Source organism: Phodopus roborovskii, unplaced genomic scaffold (assembly GCF_943737965.1).
Source record: "Phodopus roborovskii unplaced genomic scaffold, PHOROB, whole genome shotgun sequence".
In the NCBI taxonomy this organism is placed as follows: domain Eukaryota; kingdom Metazoa; phylum Chordata; class Mammalia; order Rodentia; family Cricetidae; genus Phodopus; species Phodopus roborovskii.
In genome coordinates, this window is record NW_026126460.1 from 11,995,440 (window position 1) to 12,017,400 (window position 21,961).

The following is a 21,961-nucleotide window of genomic DNA, read 5'->3' on the forward strand; positions in this document are numbered from 1 at the left end:
TTTACTCTGTTTATACGGTGCTGACAGGTCTTCGGCATGTTGGGCCTACTTGCTGATGATTAATGACCACTCTTGTTCTGAAGTAAAACCAGGCAGGAAGAAAATGCCTTTTATAACTAGTTAGGAGCCTCGTTCTCTGCAATTTTTGTTGTTGTTTCCCTGTTACCCATCAGCACCTCCCTCTATTAACCTCTTTATGTATGTGTGAGAATATTCATTCTCCCCTAACTGGCTTATCTCTCTTCCCCTGCCCTGAAAAGATCTGTCCTCTGCTCAAACAGGGCAAACAGGGGCCCTAAAATGTACACTGTAAGTGAGCCTGGCATCTCGAAAGGCGTTGCTGGCTCATTTTGTTCTTAAAAATCTCATTTCTATAGAAATGAAAGAACAGGTGTGAAGTGGCTCTGCAAATGGCAATTTTAGCTTATTAAGTAGGTAATAATCTCCTTTCATGTTTACAGCTATGTTTCTAGACAAAGAAGACAGCAGAGGGAAATTATATACCGGTTGCTGTAGGAAGTACTGTCATGAAAGTCTCAGAGATTACTGCATTAAACAGTCATATTTCAACAGAGGTCAAAAGATTTGATATGAAAGGACCCACCCTGTCCACATACTTCCCCTTATTAAAAAAAAAAAAAGCGGTAAGAGTACTATTTAGTACTATTTATCACCAATACACTCATCTTTCCTTCATTCCTTTTTTATTTACTTTGTGTGCATGTGTGTTTGTGCGCACACATATTCATGCTACTGGATGCATGTGCAAGTCTAAGGACAAGTCTGTAGGTGTTGGCTCTTTCCTTTACCATGTGGATTCTGGGGACTGAACTCAGGTTATCAGACTTGGAAGCAAGTCTGGCCACCCTTCATTTTCTGTTTGCTTGTTTGTTTAGACAGGATCTTGCAATACAGCCCTGGCTGAACTCATCCTCTCTACACAGTGTGTGCCACCACATCCAGTCACCAAATGTTATTTTACTTATTTTTACTGTATTTTATTTTATTGCAACAGGACCTCTAGTAGCCCAGACTGTCCTTGAATATACTATATGGCCAAAGATAACTTCTTACCTCTACATACCTAAGTCCTGGGATTCAGGTATGCCCTGTCCCCAACTTCATCTTAACAGTACCTAAATGTGGGGAAACTAAAAAATGAAAATTGAAAAAAGAATGGGCTTCTTGTAAGGTTCTCAGCACAAGTATCTCACTGCTTGCACTTGGGGTGAATCTGTCATACTCAGACACCCAGTAGCTTTCCTCACACAGTAACAGAACTGCATTAGTTCTGGCAGAGAAGACATCAGGAGTGGCTTTTAAATAGAATACTGAAGTCATATGTAAGAACAATCTGATATGGAAGCACTATTAATAACAATAATACTATATACTGCATGCCTACTATGTACCAGCACTGCTGAAAAAGTTTCTGCTATGCAAACATGTTTCATTCTCATAACTGTGACTGCATTGAGTGGAACAATAGTCTTTGCTTGAAGTACAGCATTGAGAGAAAGCAGAACAATATACTTGGCTACATTTGGGCAGGCTTTGAAGCACATATATGAACTTTAATAATGCATCTACTATAAAGGTTTGACTGAAGAGGGGGAGGTAATATTAGCTAGTTATAAAGATATTGCAACCATTCTAAGAGAAGAAAGATTTAAAGTTAACTCAGAAACTGAAGAATGTAGAAACTTTTTAATGTAGCAAAATTGGAGTTTATTTATTATGAAAATGTTTCAAACTAGATTTAAGCAGAAAGAGAAGGAAGGAAAAAGACTTATTTAAGTAAACTGCACTATATGCCCTAGAGCAGCTGGTCTTCCCAAGAGAGATGCCTGATTAAATATTTTTTTCTGGTTTGTTCAGTTATTTCTCCAATTTATTCATTCAAACTCTGTAGGTCTAGATGGATGGGTTGGTTAAACATCATAATAAGAGACCAATAGAGAAGAAAGGAGAAATTAATCGGAAGACATCTTTCTCGTGCTTAGTAGGTGATTGGTCTCGCTCAAGAGACATTTAATGTCCATGGGTGCTTCTCTTCCTCCCCTGCCTGCCCTCTAGCCACTCAAAACTACACACATTGCTTTATGTAGTGGCCATGAGCAAGCCCAGAAGAAAGAAATGAATGGAAAGGAAAGGAGGGCTATTGGCTTCATTCTTATGGTTTTGGGAACAGTCTCTCAAGGTGCCCTAACCCCTCGCTTTTCTCTTGGTGGTCTGGCTATAAGTCATAGCACCCTGTGGCAAACCACTGGACTGCTGGAGTGGAGGCTGTTAGTCAGTTAAATAGTTAAATAGAAGGGGCCTTCTATTTAATTTGCAAATGCATGCCCTGCTTGGAATACTTAACCAAAGCTAAACAGTATGCTAGAAAGATCTCTAGTAGGGCTCCCATGTGTGTGAGTTCTTATCATCCACAAATATAGATACAAGAAACATAAGCTCTGAGCAAAACCAAAAAGTACCGAAGTAGAAAATAAGAATATTTTGAGGGTTAAAAAAAAAAAAAAAAATCTTGATTCTAATTCAGTTGCTAAATGAATTGAAGACACAAAATTCTACTGTCTTCCAAAGAAAGTCCTGAGGTTTTTTTTTTTTTTAGATGTATTTATTTTTATTTCATGAGTATGAATGTGGGTGTTTTATCTATGTACGTGTATGTATGGCATGTGTATGCCTTGCCCACCAGAAGAGGGTGCAGAATCCCCCAGAACTGGGGTCATTGGCAGTTGTTGGCTACCATGTTTGCTACTGGGAGTCAAACCCTCTGGATACAAGCAAGTGATTTTGACTGAGCTATCTCTCCAGCCCCCCAAAAGATCTCTGGGCTTTTAAAATTAAGATCTGCCTAGGATATATGAAAATGTCTCTATGTAACCGAATGAGGAGCGTCTCACTCCACAGCAGCTGCCTTTGCATTATTACTTCAAAAGAGCCCATCTGGAGAGCATGTCCCTTTCACTGTCGACATTTAGTTCTTTCTGAAATGTCTTCCTCAGATGCCTGGGGTCAAGGCAGTTTCTTTGGATCTAACTGAATCTCAAATTGCAAACTCTATCATTTTGATTCTATCCAAAGGCTCTTATGCATGTAGGTTGACTTCCAAAAACATTTACTAATGTATGCGGCTTGTCATTTCTATTAAAATAAAAAGAAATATCAAAAGGTATTTTAGGGACTTATGCATGCTACCAACAATTATTTCAAGTATAAACTGGTCCGATTATGCCAAGGGTGAGAATTTAAATGCTCATAAAATACAACTGTAAAAGAAGGAATTTTATGAGACCAAGCACATTTTAACTTCATTTTAAGGAGGTGAGTTTGGCTTGGCCTTGTGTGTTCTATTAACCATGAACTAACTCAGGTACAGAAAGAAGAGCGGCCTGTACCAAGTGCAGGGTGAAGGGCAAAAGCTTAGGATGTGCATTGCTGGGCTTTCCTGCCTGCAGCAGCTACAAAGTTTGTATATTTGGTTTTGTACAAGGAAAAAAAAAAAAGATTTGAGTAATCACGTTTCCTATTTTTTTTTTTTAAATGTTTCCTATTAAAATGCTTTTAGTTGCGAAATACTTCAAACCTGCTCATGCTAACGGATGTTAAGCAGTAAGAAGAGCCTAGAAAAGCTGCCTCTATGACTCATGAAAAGCCCCTGGAGTAAGACCTGACTCATTCATGGACTCAAAGCCTTGAGTGAAGCTGAGAAGTAATGTTCATTTTTGCTTGGCTCAATTGACTAGGTGGTCAAAGGAGAGAGTAAAATGAGACAGGAGCAGGAGGCGGTGGAGGGAGACACACAGCCCTGGGAACGGTGCTCAGGCGGTGTCTGACCACCATTCCAGGCAGGCAGGGAAAACAAACTGGAGTGGAATGGCATGGATGACTTACCTGCGGCGCAGATCCTCCGCCACTGCCGCCCGGCAACTGAATAAATAGGCTCGGAGTGATTTCAACTGCTGTCGCAGTCGCACAACAGTGGCCAGTGGCTCTGCATGGAGGTACAGCAGAGGGTTCTCCTGCTGGATGTCAATCAGGGGCTCTTCGTACACATACTCCAGAAACTCCTTGGCCTGCTTGGACACCTGCAAAACAAACTTTGGCCATCAGTGCTGGTGAATCACTCAGCTTTCCACACCTGTCTTCTCTGCCTGGAAACCACACCTTAGTGACAAAGTAGTAGTATTTCTGTACACTACTAAGTGAAGAGGCCCACCCACAAAGGAACTAAACACAGTGCAGTTTCTCTTCTCCCCTTCCAGAAGCTCAACTGGCAACTGTAGAAGGAATTCATTAACTCCACAGCTCAACTGTGCTAGTAATTTATGAGTCCATACCTGTGATGGCACAGAACTACACAGATCCACCATACCAGTGTCATGGTTCTGTTTTGTTTGGTTTTATATATTCTACTGTAATGACCTAAGATGGGACCTCAGGAGGAAACTACGTGAAAGGTATTACAATGCTACCTGTCTATATGTCTAATTTCCTGTAAATCTGTAATTATTTCAAATAATGTGAAAAAAAGAACTCATAGCATGTACATTTATACTCCACAATATAAAAAAGCACTTTTAAAACAGAAAAACTACACAAATTGTGAAATATTAATAGGAATATTAAAACAAATAAAGAAAAGAAAAAAGGAAGGCAGGAGGGAGAAAAATTATGTATAAAGTAAATTGACTAAATAAAAATGGCTCAAAAAGGAGCTGCCCTTAGCAAAATGTCTGTGAATGTAGACTGACTGTTGTCAATATATCAAGGCAACTCTTTGATCTTTGAGTTGTTTTTAAATGGCACTGTTCTAAATAGAGGTAAATAGTGTACTGGAAATAAAATGGACCAGAGAAAGAGAAACGTATGTAGTGTAGCATACTATCACACATGGGCAACGGGCACTCTCTCCATGCCCATTTGCTGATACTCAGGTATAAACTGCCTAGTGACACACAGAGTTGGCTGAACCTCTATTTATGGAAGGAAGATAATCCTTCCAGAAATTCCCACTAATTCTTTCCAAAGGCAAGGCTAGGATTGAGCACTAAAATAAACTTTGTTCATTAAAAAGAAAACTGAAAATCCACTGTGCCTTACATTCTACAGCAGAAGCTTGCTATTGAAGAAAAAGAATTCAAGCCCTACCCTCAAGAAGCTACTAGAACAAAAGATAAAGATTCACAACAAAACCACATGCATCCTGTGGTCACAGGTAGCTTAAAGGAGAGGAATCACCTTTCCTGGGGAACGGAGAGCTAGGTAGGCCCTGTGAAGCAAGGCACGCTGGATCTAGCTCTGGAAGTATAGTGGAAACTCAATTGATGGACAGAGTGGACAGGGAAGTATGAGGACAGAATCACCAGGCCTCCCAGTGTATATATAATATGGAAGTATGATTACTAGATGTGAGGCTACTACACACTAATTAAAAGTATGCTTCTTAAACACAAAACAAGGTTCAACATCACCATCTTCTTAAAGTGGAAAGTTCACATTAAAGTTTATTTACATTTCTTACAGGGCTACAAACATGCACCATTTCTTAAAGTGGTGTGTGTGTGTGTGTGTGTGTGTGTGTGTGTGTGTGTGTGTGTGTAAGTCATTATTCCTGAGATATCTGTTTTGCAATCTAACCTTTTTATATCCTACAGAGAGTGACAAAGTTAAAGGAACTTAATAGATTGAAAATCCAGGTTACAAAACAGCCCTCGGAATTAGCCAGGACCTTTAACTGCTTTACCAGGTCAGAAACAAGAAGGTACCAGAATGTAGTAGCCTCTAGTTTCTCATCTATGAAGCAAAGATATGAGCTAGCATAGCAGGCCAGGCCTTCAGTGAAGGAGGAAGCTCCATCTCCTCACACAAAGACAAAATTGAGTTATTTCTGAATTACATGTTGTATTTACTGTGTTTAAATATCTGCTGCACTTAAATATCTTCGATGAGGAAAAAAGCCTGATGGTGTTCAGGGAAGTGAAGTACAATCCACTTGAAACTGTTGCTAAAAAATGATGTATTGTACAATTCAATTAGTCTTCCTGGGTGTACAGAACAGTGTTTATACTGAGTTAGGGCCCCTGCCGAATTAGGTTAACAATGCTACCTTTTAGTAGGTGAACAGAAGGACAAAGGGCACTGGCCAGTCTCCCAGGCCTTAAAAGGCTTCTCTTTTCAGGTGCTACTCAAGCCCAAAAGCAAAAGGGGGGGAAAAAAATCTTTCCCAGAGACAGTAAAAGCAGGGGGACTAACAGGACAGCAGCTACTGATAGCAGTGTTCATAAACTGAAATGACAAAAAAGAAAAACAGAGCTGGCTTCAGGATCGTCCAAGGCTCTGCCTTCCCAGTGTATTAACTAGCTTTCCTCCCATGAAGCATGTCACTGACATGACTGTGTGTGGACACATCCGCGCAGCTGCAGCCATTTTTTGGCAACAGGCTGAGCTCATGGTCTAGGTCTTCAGAGCCCAGATCCTGTTGAGTCCACTCCATTCACAAAGACTGGTAAGGCAGTATTTACGAAAGCTTGCAGTTTGGTATGGAATAAATGCTAGTTTTGCAAAACAGAGCTTTACCCCTTCTGATTCCTTGGGTTCTCAAAGTTTTCCTCTCTCTATTGGCAAGATGATTTAACACTCCAGCTCCACTATCATTACAAAGCATTTCCATAAAGAAAAACTTTTAAATGAATACTAGCCTAAGGAAGAAACTATACTCTTATAAACCTAAGGGAAGAAGCCAACAAAGTATTCTTAGGTGAAAGTTTCTTTGCTGTTTAGTCTAAACATGACATTAATCACATGTTAACACCAGGCATGTCCCAATAAATAGCTGAGCTACTTACTGTCCTTGAGGCACACCAAATTATGGAAACAAAAATGCCAAAGTGCTGCTTTTTATTTTCATCTACTATTATTGTGTGAATGCATGTATGTGGATGATTGGCAGGGTGGGGCAATGTTTTCACGCCATCTTTTGCCTGTGAAGGTCAGAGAACAACTATCAGGACTGAATTCACTCCTTTCAATGTTTCTTCTGGGGACTGCACTATGTACTAGCCTTGACTGGCCTAAAGCATGGGGATTACAGATATGCACCACTATGTCTGGCTTCATTGCTCTTGTAGTGAACAAATAGAATGGTTTATGCCATAGGAACTCAATGTCATAACTGTGCTTGTGTTTCAGTGTGTCTTCACAGCCCTGCAGTCAGAATGACTTATGAGGGAAGACGTCCAAGTAGAAACATGTCCCCTCCTCCTCACAATAAGGAGAGTTAGAAAAGACAGCACAATCACGATGAAATTAGTTACAAACTAGTGCTGACCAAACCTGTGACCACACACACTCATTTACAAAGGAGCACATGTGATCTGAAGACTAAGGGTAGTCATTGCAGATTTGAACACAGCACCTGTTTTGTCGCAATGGTAACAAGTGCCTATTAATTGCAGAACTACCGGATGCTGTTCAGGTTTGTGCAATCCTGGGACAGGTTTCTGGAAGCATGTTCTGGGTAAAGAAGCAGTAGGCAAAGGGAGCAAATGGTCAAGCACAGATGCAATCTGAAATGATGGCAGTGCAGGCAAGGGTTCCATTTCTATTACAGGAGGAAAAGGCTGAAGAAAACACAGGAGGGCACGATCTCAGCATGGTAAGGAAAGGCAGAGATAATCCAGTCACTTTTTCTCAGTCTGCATTCCCAGGATTTTTTTCTTAAGTGTTAGGAAGATAAATACTCTGTACAGCATTTTCTTGACTTGATTCATAACGAAACACGTTCTCATATTCAAACCCTGAGATACTTGGTAGTAAAGAGAACCTGCTTGGGTTGGGTTAGGATGTATGTAGCTCAGTGATGACGACGGGGAGGAGGAAGAGGGGAAGAAGAAAGTCTCAAGTCTATTTGCATCTAGACAGGGCAGTTGTGTGCAGGCCTGTAGAGGGCAAAAGGATGGGAGACAGACTGATCTATGCCCCTCTCCTCAGCTGGAAGCAGAGCATCTTCTCCAGCTCCACTTCCCTCCTACCAAGCTCTAAAACCACTGGCTCTTTCTGATCCTCACCAGCATGGCCTGGTGGTAGCAAGTGGTGAACTTGTAAGTGTTCCACAGAATCTACTTTGAAAACAGTGGATTAATCCATTTTCTGTATTTAATCAAGTCCAGAGACCCCCCCAAATGACTTTTTATGGTCACGTCATGGCAGAGTGAAGCCAGGACTCAGAACTCTGGACACCTCGCTCTGTGTGGGCTCGGTAGCCTGCAGTCACAGTTCCTTCAGTCCTCTGTCACAACTTATTTGCTCACTGTTCCTTAAGAGAGGTGCTCCCTGTCCTTTCTCCATCCTTCTTTCCTGTCAGAAGACAGGTAGGCTGAAAACAGAGACAGACTAGAACGCAATTAGGCAGCACTGGCATGCAGGCTTACATTTGAGTTTGACTCTACAAACAATGACGAACATGGAGAAGTATTTCATTTCCAAAGTCATTTTTGTATTTATGTATTTAATGTCTTTCCCCCTACACTGAAATACAAACATTCATGGGGGCAGGAATTACATTCCCTTTGAGCTACACACTCTTACTTCAGACACGATTTTAACAGTTTGGGTTTATTTCTAAGTTCATAACACATTTTGAGTCAATAATGAATAAAAGGGGAAAGGCAGCTGGAGGCAATAGAGCTTGTCTTGAATACCTCTCAAGATGGAGAGATAGGCTTGTGTAACATGGAAAACCCCGAGCTAAATGGAATGTGAATATTCAGGCTAGGACACACAAAACATTTTTTTAAAAGCTATGGGGAAATGGTAAGAAAGTTGAGGGTTTTGGTGTTGTGTGATCAGTTTGAATAGGGGACAGGGAGGTACCTTCAAAAAGAAAGTGGCTACAGAATTTAAGGATAGGGTTTAACTCCCTCTCAGTCGCAAAGCCCAGTTAAGTCTGTAGCACAGGCACCAGAAATGGATGCAATCTTGCTTTGGGGAGTAATTAGGATCATTAATACTTCAGAGGGCATCCAGGAAATGCTTAAGATGACAATTTCATTCTGTTCTGCAAACCCATTTTTTTCAATGGGGAGTCAAGCAGTCACGTACTTGCTATTAAGAGCAGTAGGCACATCTAACAGAATGATGTCTGGATTTAGAAACTGATAGGTTTAAATTGATCCTCACAATTAGGAGCATTAAGTTAATTCCTGGTATCTGAGCAAAGACAGACAGATACTGGACTAAATGGAATACAGTTCCTCAGTGCCAGTGACAGATGATCCAGATAAAATCAGCTGGCTGTGTTCCTGCCGGAAAATTGTCCCTGGTCCACTGAGAATGTGGGAAGCAGAGGTCTGACTCCACATGTGCAGTGTCAATGAAGTGAGTGTACTAGGAAACATCTTCAACCAGCTATCTATTCCCTCAACTCAGGTCTAGTTACTTGAAGGACCACAACGCAGCCCATCCTACAGGAAGATCGCAGGCCCCAGTGTCGGCTAGAACGGTGGTTGCTGTATCTTCAAAGCTCTCTGTGAACAGTCAGGCCTGCCTTGGCCACTTGCTGGCAGTGTGTCCTCTTTGCTTTCTCCATGACTGATGTGCATCCCATCTGGCAGGCAGGTATCACCAGCCCCAGTTCTCAGCAGACCACTCACCCACTGGCTTGTGTCAGTCAAAGCTCTGCTCCAAGCCCATTAATAAAGGGAACCCAACCAGCCTGCCTCCCTAGAAATGCTTTTACCACACACACACACACACACACACACACACACACACACACACACACACACACGAATATATTTATAGTCTGTACTGGGAGTGTCAAATACAAGATGCACAAGGAGACCATGATAACTGTCTAGGAAAGGAAAGAAGGAAGGAATTAGCGGAGGAAATAAAGTTCAAATCAGATTTTAGGATTTGCTGGGCATACTTGAGAACAAGAGAAAGCCAAGAGGTGTGAAACAGACTGGCAGGATAGGGATTAGAAGGGTAGATGTGAAGAGGCTAGTGGGGACGGACATGGATGAAGGAGCCAGAGAGATGGGCAGGGCCTAGAGATCACAAAGGGAACTATATCTACTCTGCAGTAACTGAGCACTTACAATGTGCTGACTTTGTGCTAGGTGCCCGTGTGACTAATTTAAGAAAATAGGAGTCTTATGGTATAGGTTCTATTATTGTCTCTGTTATAAGATGAAAAAAAACTAAGATAAGGACTGAGGAAGAAATTCATCTGAGGTAGCACTGGGACCAAGAGATGTAGCTGCGAAGGCAAGAAGCACTATTAGAAGGCTACCGACTCCTGCTTTGTGACCGCTGCTGAGGCCATGAGCGTGGTGGGGCTGAGAGCATGACCTCATGTTACAATAAAGTCTCGATTCTTGTGTGGCCGGGACACATGTCATAGAAGGAATAATCTAGGACACCGCTATGTCTGGCGGTGAGACTGTGGGACCATTCATACGACTATGAATATTTGCATCTATAACTGCAGGAAGCATGCACTTGGTGAGTGTGTTGAGTTTGAGGTGCCCATGAGATAGGCTTTACTCTCAGCCACTCAGCAGCCACTCCTGCTTTCCAACTGTGTGCCATGGGTTGTGCTAAGCCTCACCTCCTGAGCACGCCTTTACAGAGAAAATACACAACCAGCAATTGATTCTATTAAGGTGGTGGTGATGAGGATGATAACTTCCATTCAATAAGTACTTGTCACGACGTTTCTTATACTTCTGGTTGTGAGCCTAACCTTTAAAAGGCTAAGCCATTTCTCTAGCCATTATCACACCATTTCTGGTGCTTTTCTTTTTAAACTTAAAAAACTTTAATTATATTTTGTGTGTATATGTAAGAATGTACACATATGAGTGTGGGTGCCCAAGGAGTCCAGAAAACAGTATCATATCCCCTGGAGCTAGAGTTACAGGCAGTAAGTTGTCTGACTTGGGTGCTGGGAACTGAGCAGTATATGCTCTTAACCACTGAAACATCATACCTAGCCCTCCATTCAGAGGACAGAATTGCTGAGAGAGCTCAAACCACCAACCTTTTTGTGCTTTTCTTTTAATAACCTACTCCACACAGTTCTCAACTATAAATGTGTGCATTATCAAAAGCATGATGCTTGTGATGCTTATTTGGCATATACCATGTGACGGGCACCATTCTACTTGCTTTACGTATTTTAGCCATTCAACCAGTGGTAGCTCCTTAGAAGTAATATTATCATTATATAAACAAGAAAACAAAAACACTGAGAACTCACCCAGGTCACACATCAACTAACAAAGCCGAGACTTGAACCCAGGCAGGCTGGGCTCATCTTACATATTAGAAAACTGAGACGTGAGAAAATTCAAGGAATCTGTCTCCCACTAACCAAACATACAAGAAGGAACTAAAGTATGCTTTGGACAGATGTCTAATTAACACCAACACACCAGAGCTGGTAAGACCACGACAGGGAATGGAGGAACTAAGGTTGACAACAGGGTCAGAGGAATACACCTTCTGTAAGAGGTGTGTGGTTCCCTGTGGAAGGACGGTGGCTACAGAGAAGCCAGCAGGTGAGCTGATGGAATTATTTCCTAATCAGCAGGAGAGTCTCCAGAGTAACCCAGATGGGAACTTAACCCCGTAAGACATGGAAAACAAAAAATTTGATCTGAATTACTGGTGCAAATGGAAAGGGCTCCCATGAGCTTCCAAGACATGTCAGGCTCCCTTTCTCTCATTGCACGGTTCAGCCACTGGCCAACTCCCCTGCTGTCTGCAGGATGCCATTCTCTCAACTTCATTATTCCAGCCTTTCTCCTTTCTCCTGGGGAGTTCACATCAGCATAAAGAAAAAAAAAAAACATGCTGTTATCTATTTTCTATTAAAACAAAAGTCAAACCTAACTTGACCCCACTTCTCTTTGAGTTACTCCCCTACCTGTCTCTTCCCCTTTGAGTAAAACTTCTCCTATTCTTGTCGTTTCTTTCTTTCTTTTCCTATTCTATGTGGAACCCTCTCCAGTCAGCCCTCCGTGCCTGCCTCTCCATTCAGACTGCTCTCATTAGGGTCACTAATTACCTCCACATGACTGGAGCCAATGGTCAGTTCTCGGGGCTCATCTTATTTGACCTACCAGCATCTGTCACAGTTCATCTGGCAGTACTTTCTTCACGTGACTTGTCAGGCAGCCTGGGCTCCTTCTACCTCACTGCTCAGTCATTCCTGGTCTCCTGATGCTCTTTGCTGTCCCTCTTCTCCCTACACTCTTATGCTGGGAGGACCCAGCATGTCTTGAGCCTTCCTTCTCCCCTGTTAACCTGCACTTTAACAGCTACATATATGCTATTCATACTCCCTGGTGACTTCCTTGTCTGCTAGTCATTACTGTGCAAAGCTCTTAGCATATTCCAGAATTTCTCATTAGCTCCCATTCTTCAATAAACAGAGGTTCTCTTAACAGTCGGAGGATGATGAACTACGCCATTCCTTCTGTAGGTTGCTACCCAGGATGGCTTCTTCTACGATTTCAGCTCCAGCAGCTGAACCTGCTTGCAGACTTGCCTTCACCTGAATAAGAGCGCTATTTCATCATAAGAAACATTTTGGATCACCTCTGGATACCTTCTCCAGAGATCACAGGCATGCTCATGAAGAGTCTCCATTTCCCCATTTTCTTTTTCTAATAAAAATTGTAAGAGAAGCCTCCCATCATACAGAATTGTCTTATCACCTATAGTTAATTACCAAGGCCTATAGGCAAAAACTTACAGATAGACCAAAAGATAAATATTAATTTTAAAATCAATAAGAATCACAACCAAAAAGGTTTTACATAGTGAGACATGTGTGAGAAGTATTAGCTAAAATCTGGTGGTACAATTGGGAATAATGGGATGTGTCTGTCAGTCCAACTCTTGGCAGCTGGAGACAGGGATTGTTAGTTTGGGGTCAGCCGAATTACAAAGTGAGACAATGGGTTTCGTTGTTGTTGTTGCTGTTTGTTTGTTTTTTAATGAGACTACCCAATCAAGTTTGCCTCAGTAAGTTTACAGTTATCTTTATAATCCACCTGCCATATATGAACACCTGGATTGCCACCATCAAGTGTACCCAAGGTTGACACCTACCTTATATTTTGAAGTGTCCCAATTGTGAACTACTCGTGCTGGGATGAGAAAGCTGTCGTCCACGTGGCAGCTGCTGCAGTAGTACCACCCACTGTAATTGCACACCTTGGCCTTGCCATTAGAAAGACCAATAGATCGTTGGCATCCTGTTCAAGGCAAAAGATAGACTATGATTGCGGCTGGACTTTGAACACCACAGAACAAGGCTGTACAAAATAGCCCTTAGATTAAATGAAGTGTGCAGCCGAAGAGAAGCTGAAGAGAACACATGGACCTATGTGTTCTGTCATTCCCAGCCTAAGACCCCGTTCCACCACCACCCAGCCCCCCCCAACCATCCCCACCCCATCCCTCCCCACCCTTGAGGGCAGATGCTATCCTCACTAGACCTTTGTCTCTGTTCTCCTCTGATTCTACTTCTTCTGCACAAAGCTACAGAGATCAATTTCTCCACATTGTCTTTATTTTCCCATGTTCCTTCTCAGAATAATTTATACTACATACTTGGCCGGAGCTTCTAATACAAGTTTGTTGGGCTTATACCACATCTCTGAGAAAAGAGACCCATTTTACTGATGAAAAAATGAAGGTAGACATGGTGGTCTACCCCTGTATCTGCAGAACTTGAGGCAAGGATCTTGGGTTCAAGGACAGTCTAGGTTATACTGTAAGTCCCAGAGTTCCAAGCTGCCTGGGCAACTTAGTGAGGCCCTGTCTCAATGAAACAAAACTAAGAGCTATCTATATAGTCTAGTTACTGGAGTACTTGCCTAGCCAAAAAAAAAGCTCCGAGTTCAACCCTGCATAAAACTGTGATATGGTAGCACTTGCATCTGGAGGCATTTCAAAGAAAAAGGGAAGAGGATTAGAAATTAAAGGTCATTTTGGCTATATATCAAGTTTGAGGCTAGCCTGGGTAACATGACACTTGCACACAAAAAGTAAATCAAAACTAAACCAAAACAAAAACCAATAAAAGGAAGGAAGGCAGAGATGGAGACGGAAAGGAAGGAAGGGTTTTGCAATGTCCAATGTGCTATGTGAGGTGACTCTGCAAATAAAAGGTAGAGTTTGGATTTGGCTGTTAGTGTGTCTGGTGATCAAATGATCCCCAAATCAGACACACAACTTTCCTTCACTTGGAAAAACTCAATGGGAAGAATCTGGCATTTGAATGGTCCCATCTCGCCTTTACAGCTTTCCTTCCTATGTCTCTTCTTTGGATACACAACCTATTTATTCTAGCCCAAGAACTCTCCGCATCACCCCTAGGTAAGCATAGTACACTTACTGCACCCTCAGCACAGCAAACATGTTAGTTTCTACCCAGTGCCTTAAGTGCTTGGGACCTCAACAAATCTTGCACGCTAACAGAACCACTAGCTGCTGGTCAGTGATTGTCCATGCCCTTTTCCTATCCCAGGAGTTTCATAGGGACTGTTAAGGGACCTGTCAATAATCATGTCCCTGCCCCAAAGAGACCATGTTTCTGCAGGAGGAACTATGTTCTATTGATATATGTGTGTGTGTGTGTGTGTGTGTGTGTGTGTGTGTGTGTGTGAGCTCAAAAAAACAAAAACAAAAAAAGCCTGCTTATTTAATACAAATTACGTACCTACAAAAAGACGCATATAAACTCTGTGAAAATACCACAAAACCTAATGGAGTTTCCATCACAAATAAAATACCATTAATGCCATTTCACAGTTCATCCTCTGCAGGGAGAATTAGATCCTCATGTATTTAAAAACAGAGGGGACTGAAAGATATCAAATGCATATGCCAGTGGTATACTCTAATAACTAGATCTTCCCATGGTTCTTAAAATTATTATTCTTTCTTAACTATTGAATAGCAACAAAATAACTATGAGCCTATTTTTGAGGCTAGATGAGGAATGAGAAACAATGTGCAAAAGATAAGGACCACATGAGCTTCTGTTTGACAGAAGAAGAGATGATGTCACAGCTCTGGGTGGTAAATGCTGGAATGCTGTTTGCTGTACTCTACTGCGTGCCTCCTGGAACTGTGGTCTCTCCAGCCAGGCAGACGGTAAACTTCTCAGATACATTTTTTATCCTTGGCACTTAACAAAGAAAGAGTTTAACACATAGTAGACAACCAATAAATGTTAAACTAGGTACCCTCTGGCACATGCATACACACACACACACACACACACACACACACACACACATAAAAGACTGCCACCAAAAACACTGAGAAAATGAACTAGGTCAGTTTGGGTTTTCAATTGCTGAAATTTGTTATATAATATATATCAGTAGGCATCTCCTGGATACTAATAGGTACTAATGGGCTTACCAGTTTGTAATTTTAATGACTTTACCCTAATGTTCTATAACAAATATAGGCAACATTTTAAAAATACTCATAGAAAGCAGATAACCTAAAAATGTTTATTATTCCACTGGGTGGAGGTGGCACACATCTTTAACCCCAGCACTTGGGAGGCAGAGGCAGGTGGATCTCTATGAGTTTGAGGCCAGCTTGGTTTACAAAGCAAGTTTCAGAGCAGTCAGGACTATACAGAGAAACCCTGTCTCATTCATATATATATATATATATACACACGCACACACACACATGTGTGTGCGTGTGTGTGTGTGTGTGTGTGTGTATGTATTTCAACTGGGCACGCAGATCTTAAGTGGGTGTTAAACTACATGTGCCACTGAGACAAACTACACATGCTCAGAACTTTGCACTGGTTTCTGGGCTTATAAAAGGAGAGGAGGAGAGATGGGAGAACACAGCTAAGGCTCCTCAGGGTTTTAGTTTAGACATGAGCAACACTGTAGATTGTGACTCTGGCCCTTGAGGGCCTCTGCTGCTTTATGTGGAACTATGTTGCCCACTCAGTTCTTAAGTCATTTTGAATCTGTCTGCATGCCTAGGACTACTCTAACATGTGAAGTTCAGAGAAGTGCTAATCCGAAACCAGGAAGCCTGGGCCACTCCTGTCCAGTGCACATTGAACCTGACCCAACCAACTCCCTTGGCCTGCTTCCTCATAATAAAATAAACTGGATAGCCGAGGCTGCTGGATGGTCAAATTCAGTGAGCATCCAAATGTTCTAGCAATTGTCTGTGGCAAATGCAGAGCCCTCCCCAAGACAACTCTGGTTCTATAGAATGGGGGTAGCAACCAGAAATCCATATTTCTCATGATCATCTTCCCCTATCCCTCACCAGGGACTCTGATGGGTAAAGGCTGGGACTGGTTCCCTGGTTTCTCAGAGATCCACCTCCAAGGTCCCTCCAAGCTCTGAATGACAGTGCAGAAGACATGCAGATTGCTTGGTGAAAATCATAATCCGTTGCATGATTTCCAAAACTAAGTTTTAGTTCTCAGTCAGTTTCTAGACAGCAGCTATGGAAAAGGGCCCTGAGCTCAGTCTGGACGTGTTTATTCCCCACACTACAGACTGAACTGAGCATCTGCATAGGCTCTGTAAGAGCTCTGCCATCACCTACACCCAGAGCATCCCCATTGCTACTGGGAAGCCTCCTACTCAACTAAGGAAGAATAAAAGCTTTTCAGGCCTAATCCAACGCCCTTGCCTTTGAAGGAGCACAGTGAGGCTGGGAGGAAGACAAGAGGCTATGACCTGATACAGACTCACTGTCTTCCAAACAGCACATATCATCTGTCTCAAGAAGGAAGCCCTGCTCTGTTGATTGACAGCCCGATTTCCTTTACTATCATACTGCAGGTCAGGGATTGAAAGTGTCTGAAGCAATTTTCCTTGAAGAGGCACAATCTGGGATTTTAATTTATCATTGTGAGGTTTTCAACAGGGGAAAGTGTGCTTTCTTAAAAATGACTGTTAAGAAACTTTTTTTCAAGAGTGCCAAAAGTGGGCTCTGAAAAGCAACATTATGGGGGAAAATAGAGTTGCAAAGTAGACAGACAATAATTAATTGAAATAACTAATTAGGGCTTATTTACATATATTTTTATGTACTTTCAAACAGATTTTCAACAACATTTCTAAATTCAAGGGCATTTGTAGAAGGGGACACTCTACATGTTAGATCAAAGTAAATGCATTCTCCTAGGTTCTTTGTGAAACTTTTCAGAGTGTCCAATTCATAAGAACAAAAAACTATCTCACAAGAGAACTCACTGGCCTTTTTTTTTTTTTTAATGCTTCCCACCCCACTTCACATCCTTAATGAACACATGCTCTGAAGAGCTTAGCTTCCCCCTGATACACTTTTGGAAACAAATGTCACCATTTAACCAGAACCCTGTTTGCCGCACACAGTGCGTTTCCCAAGCGGCCTTTCACTAGGAATCCAAAAGACTCGAAGGCTTGGGACAGACATTCGGGCACAATTCTCCACAAAGCACAAGCTTTCTTCTCACCAATGTACCTAGTTAGCTTGGCCGACTGCAGTGTAGTGGTATTGAGGCTGTGGTCTTGAGCAGGGGCCAACAGCCTTCTTCTTGCTTAATAGCTGTCAACTTCTGCTGCCTACCCCATACTAGGGAACCCAGAGGCCCAACGGGGAAGGGCAAGAGCTGAAGCTGGGTCTATCCCTAGGTGAGTCCATCTCACTGTGGAAGTACTAGCTACTCCAAGCTGCTTTTTATCCTATCACATGAGCCTTCACAAACTCCCATGAGGTCAACCAGTAGTTTGCTTTGTATTTGGCAGTAAGAGATGCTCTAAAGAAAATAAATAAATAAATAAAACAAAACAGTGGAAGAAGAGAAGAAAGTGCTTTTAGAAAAAGGAGAAGAGAAAAAGCAGGATGGTGGTGATATCCATTGTGATCCCAGAACCGTGGGAGGCAGAGGCAAGATGATCAAGAGTTCAGGGTTAACCTAAGCTATCTTTTAGAGATCCTATCTTCTAAACACAGGAGGGGAGGTGTGAGACAAAGAGTTTGAGGGAACAAATTTTCAATTGCTCTGTAAAAACAGAAATAAATAAATAAATAAATAAATAAATAAATAAATAAAGTCTAGCTCAGACAACATGGTGTCTATAATCCCAACACTCTAGTGGCTGAATCAAGAGGATCATGACTTCAAAGTAAATGTGGGTCTTTAAAACCCGGTCTTTAAAAGGGGTGGGCTAATATGAAGAAATGGTATAGGCAGGCAGAGATGTGGTTGAAATTACATACCCATTTTAGGCTACAGAAACTCAAAATTACATTCTTCCTAAGGTTTTAAATACTTTGATAGTGAATTCTTTTCCCAGGGAATAAAAACTTCATAGGGCTATTAAATGAAAATCTCAGTGCCAGGCATGGATATCTCATTTCAGGTTATTAACCAAAAGCCACAGATACCTCCAAAACTACATAGGCTATTGCCAATGCCCTTGGTTGCTCACTATAACTAACTAGATGGTAAGATCCTATAGCTAAAGATATCACACACTTTAGTTGCTAGCCACAGAAAAATCAATCTGGAGCAGACTAGGAAATTGCTTCCTTCTGGCTAGCTTTTACAGTGTCACAGGTACTCTTCAAGCTATTAGGGCGGGGCAGGTTGGGGAACATCAATGGTCTTACCCAGTGCTGGATGCTACATGCTATAATACTGATCTGTACGGCAAGATGCACCCACTGGTGCCCTAGTGGCATGACTGTTAGAGCAGCAGTAACTACCCACTTTCTGATTGGATTTCAAACCATACCACAGGAGGAAATTCATGCCTGGCACTGAATACCTGCCTCAAAATCCATGGTTAGGGAGGTCATAGACCCCACAGGGAAACTTACTGTTGTTGTTTCTGCTAATTGCTCATGTTGTCAATCTGCCTTCTAAATTTTTATGTTTCTACTCACAGACTAGTGTTGCTCTCAACCTTGGTCAGAGAAACTCCTTTTTGCAAGGGACGACAGTTACTGTAATGACTCATAAGCTGGTCAAAAAGCTAAGGGTAAGTGCTACTGAGTGTTCAGTTCTCAATGGAACATCTATATCAAACTCCTCACCCTCAAAACTCAGGAAACATCATGGAAAATGGACAAGAGCTGGGGGATGGGGTTGAGCTGTGAGGTGCTGTCTTCTGGACATGATATGGTCATCGCACTCAAAACACCCATGAGCTGGGCTTATATAAATAAGACCTGCACAGTATCAAGCCAGTCAGCGTTCCCCTATGGGTCAGGGAGGAGCTTACAAAGCCCCAACCATTGCTGACACGTGCTCAGCAGCTGATGGTTGCTTGGGGAAAAGAGAGTCAATCTTCTTCATGGGTCTGGCTCTAATGTATGGCCCTGTGCCCATGTACACACAGCATTAATGAGTTACAAAAGGAAGAAAGGAAGGGAGGGAGAGATGGAGGGAGGGAGGGAAGAGAGAGAAGATAAAGGTAGGAGGGGGCTATGTTGGGACAGAGTCCAGGGAGGGAGAAAAAGGAGAATATGGGTGGCTATGAACAAGATACCTTGTATGAAATTGTCAGTAGTAATTGAAAAACATTTTAAAAAGGAAAGAAAGAAAGAAAGAAAGAAAGAAAGGAAGAAAGAAAGAAAAAGACCTTTGTACCTGGAAGGAACAAGCTCTGCCTGCTTAAACATAATCCTGGAACATACTGGTTGCTTCCAAACCTATCATACAAAATCATTTTTTTTTTCCTGGTGAGTTTCATATTATGTTCATCTACAAATTTTACAGTGCTGAGAGATTATACATGTGAAAATGTCACTACCAGAACTTGGTTCATAAAGTTCTGCTATGCAATCTGAGGGCTGACACATGTTCAAAGTCATAAATTAGGCTAGGAAGGAAACTCTCCTTACCATAGTTGAAGCATTTAGGTTAACCTGAGTTGGCACTTGCAGAATTGACTGCAGCTGTTGCTAGCACAGCTACGTCCTTAAGAATATACCAGAAGTGAGTTAACTCCCCTGGGGAAAATGGGTATACTGAACCAAAGAACTTTCCTTTCAACACAGCAATGTGGCAAATGTCCCCGTGAAGGACTAGCACTGTGCCTTGATGCAATGAGAGTTCAGTGCCCATTGTATCCAGAGACAGAACAGTGACAGATGAGGAGACTGGAACCAGCACATAGCAACTGTCAAGACAGAGGCTGCCTACCAACCAGCATTGTGTATTATTTGTTCTACTTGCAGAATTCAAGGCAACCAAAGAAAGCCCACCCTGGATTTTTTTTTTTTTTCTAATCTGAATAGGATTAAAATTTCAATGTACTATAAACTGTTGAGGCTTTTGTTTGGTTTGGGTTTTCTAGTTGTGTGTGGGAGTTATTGATTCTGAGTATTTTAAAATCTAAGACAGCTTTGATGTGCAATATGCTGGTTATATTAATAGTACTAAAGGTGGTATATTTAACTAAGAAATGAAGGGGATATCTGCTGACTGAAAATATAAGCTCACTAAATGCTACAGTATTTCACCAATCTTGAGGAATGTTGTTATTAAGACGACAAATGCCGGTTGGAACGATGGTTCAGCAGTGAAGAGCACTTGTTGCTCTTACAGGGGGCTTGGCCTTGATCCCGGAACCCATGACGATGACTCACAACCACTCATAACTCTAGTTCTAGGGCACTGAGGCCTCTTCTGACCACAACAGGCATCAAGAACTGCACAAACACACTCAGAATAAATACTACCATACAGAATCTTTTAAATCTAATTAAAATTGTTTTAAATTATGAATTGTGTGAAATCAATTAATAAATACTAAGTCGATTTTGACCCATAAGAAGTGTCAAGATTTATTGGTCTTTCAGGTAAATAATGATTGAGAACCTAAAGTCAATATTTAGTCAAAATTTATCTTGAAAGGCAATAAATCTTGATTTTTGCTAAAGCGAGTAAGCAAATAATGTGCACCGTTCTAGAGATACTGACTGCTTTTCATCTACTAAATATCTACCTAGAGTTGTAAATAGAATGATCTACAGATTTTTCACTTCTAAAAGACATGGTTTGAGTTGTAAAGTTACTTTTAATTTTTCTTACAAGACACTTCAATAGCAGTGTTTATATTAGTGTAAGATGAAAAGTTTCATAATGAAATGTTGTAACTTCAGCTCCAAGTGTATTTAAATCAGTGCAAATTAGTAACTTCCCCATTCTTGTTTTCCTCTGAAAGTCAACAATTTGACTTTCTCATTCACTTGTTTGTTGGATTTCGAGGAGAAAAAAAAAAAAAAGACTTCAGGAAAAATCAGGTCAGTAAAGACTTAAGTCAAACTAGAGCATGTTTGGAAACCCCTGTATTCCAGTTATCTGAGGGACACTGTAAGGTGTCACAGTAATGGCTTGGACAAGAGCTTGGAATGAGAGGATGTGCTCAGGGCTCGATGATCTGACTAATAGGACAGGAGAACTAGAGTTTGTCTCAAGCAGGGTGGCAGTCTGAGCTTTGAGAGGGTTCACTGCTAAGGGAAAGGTAGAAGGGAAGAGAACTGGCTGAGTCCTGACTTGAGTAGGTCTTGGAGAGATTTCATCCTGATGTGAAAGTATGGGCAAGGATCTGTCAAAATGCCCACACAATGGCTGTAGGAGCCCCTAGAGTCAGAAGAACTGACAGTTTGGAGAGAAAATGATGCTGCTCAGGACAGGCCTCCACAACAAAGCATTACTGGGCTCAAATGACAGACACACCACTAAAACCTATGCTGTGAGCACTGTTCCTAACCTGTCAACCTTGCTGTGGTTAGTAGGTTCCGTTCTAGTGCTACAGGATTCCCAATGACGTATGACTGACTGGCTAGCTGGGCTTTCAGTCTCAGGTCTTGGAGACACACATGCAAAAAACAAACAAACAAACAAAAAAACCTGTGCCAGTTCAAAGACAGGGGG

At 41.7% G+C, this 21,961-nt stretch overlaps 1 protein-coding gene and 1 non-coding gene across 2 annotated transcripts in view; one reads left to right on the forward strand and one right to left on the reverse strand.

Annotated features, from left to right (window-relative positions):
* Plekhm3 (pleckstrin homology domain containing M3) overlaps window positions 1–21,961 on the reverse strand; it is a 131,187-nt gene that overhangs the window by 77,390 nt on the left and 31,836 nt on the right. The window contains exons 3-4 of the mRNA XM_051190360.1: window positions 13,135–13,280; window positions 3,904–4,097 (exon numbers count right to left, since the gene is read on the reverse strand). Of these exons, the coding sequence (XP_051046317.1) occupies window positions 3,904–4,097; window positions 13,135–13,280 (340 nt within the window). The remainder of the gene's footprint in view (window positions 1–3,903; window positions 4,098–13,134; window positions 13,281–21,961) is intronic.
* LOC127226574 (small nucleolar RNA SNORA54) lies at window positions 21,782–21,906 on the forward strand. The gene has a single exon (XR_007834902.1). It is a non-coding gene; the product is annotated as a small nucleolar RNA SNORA54 (small nucleolar RNA).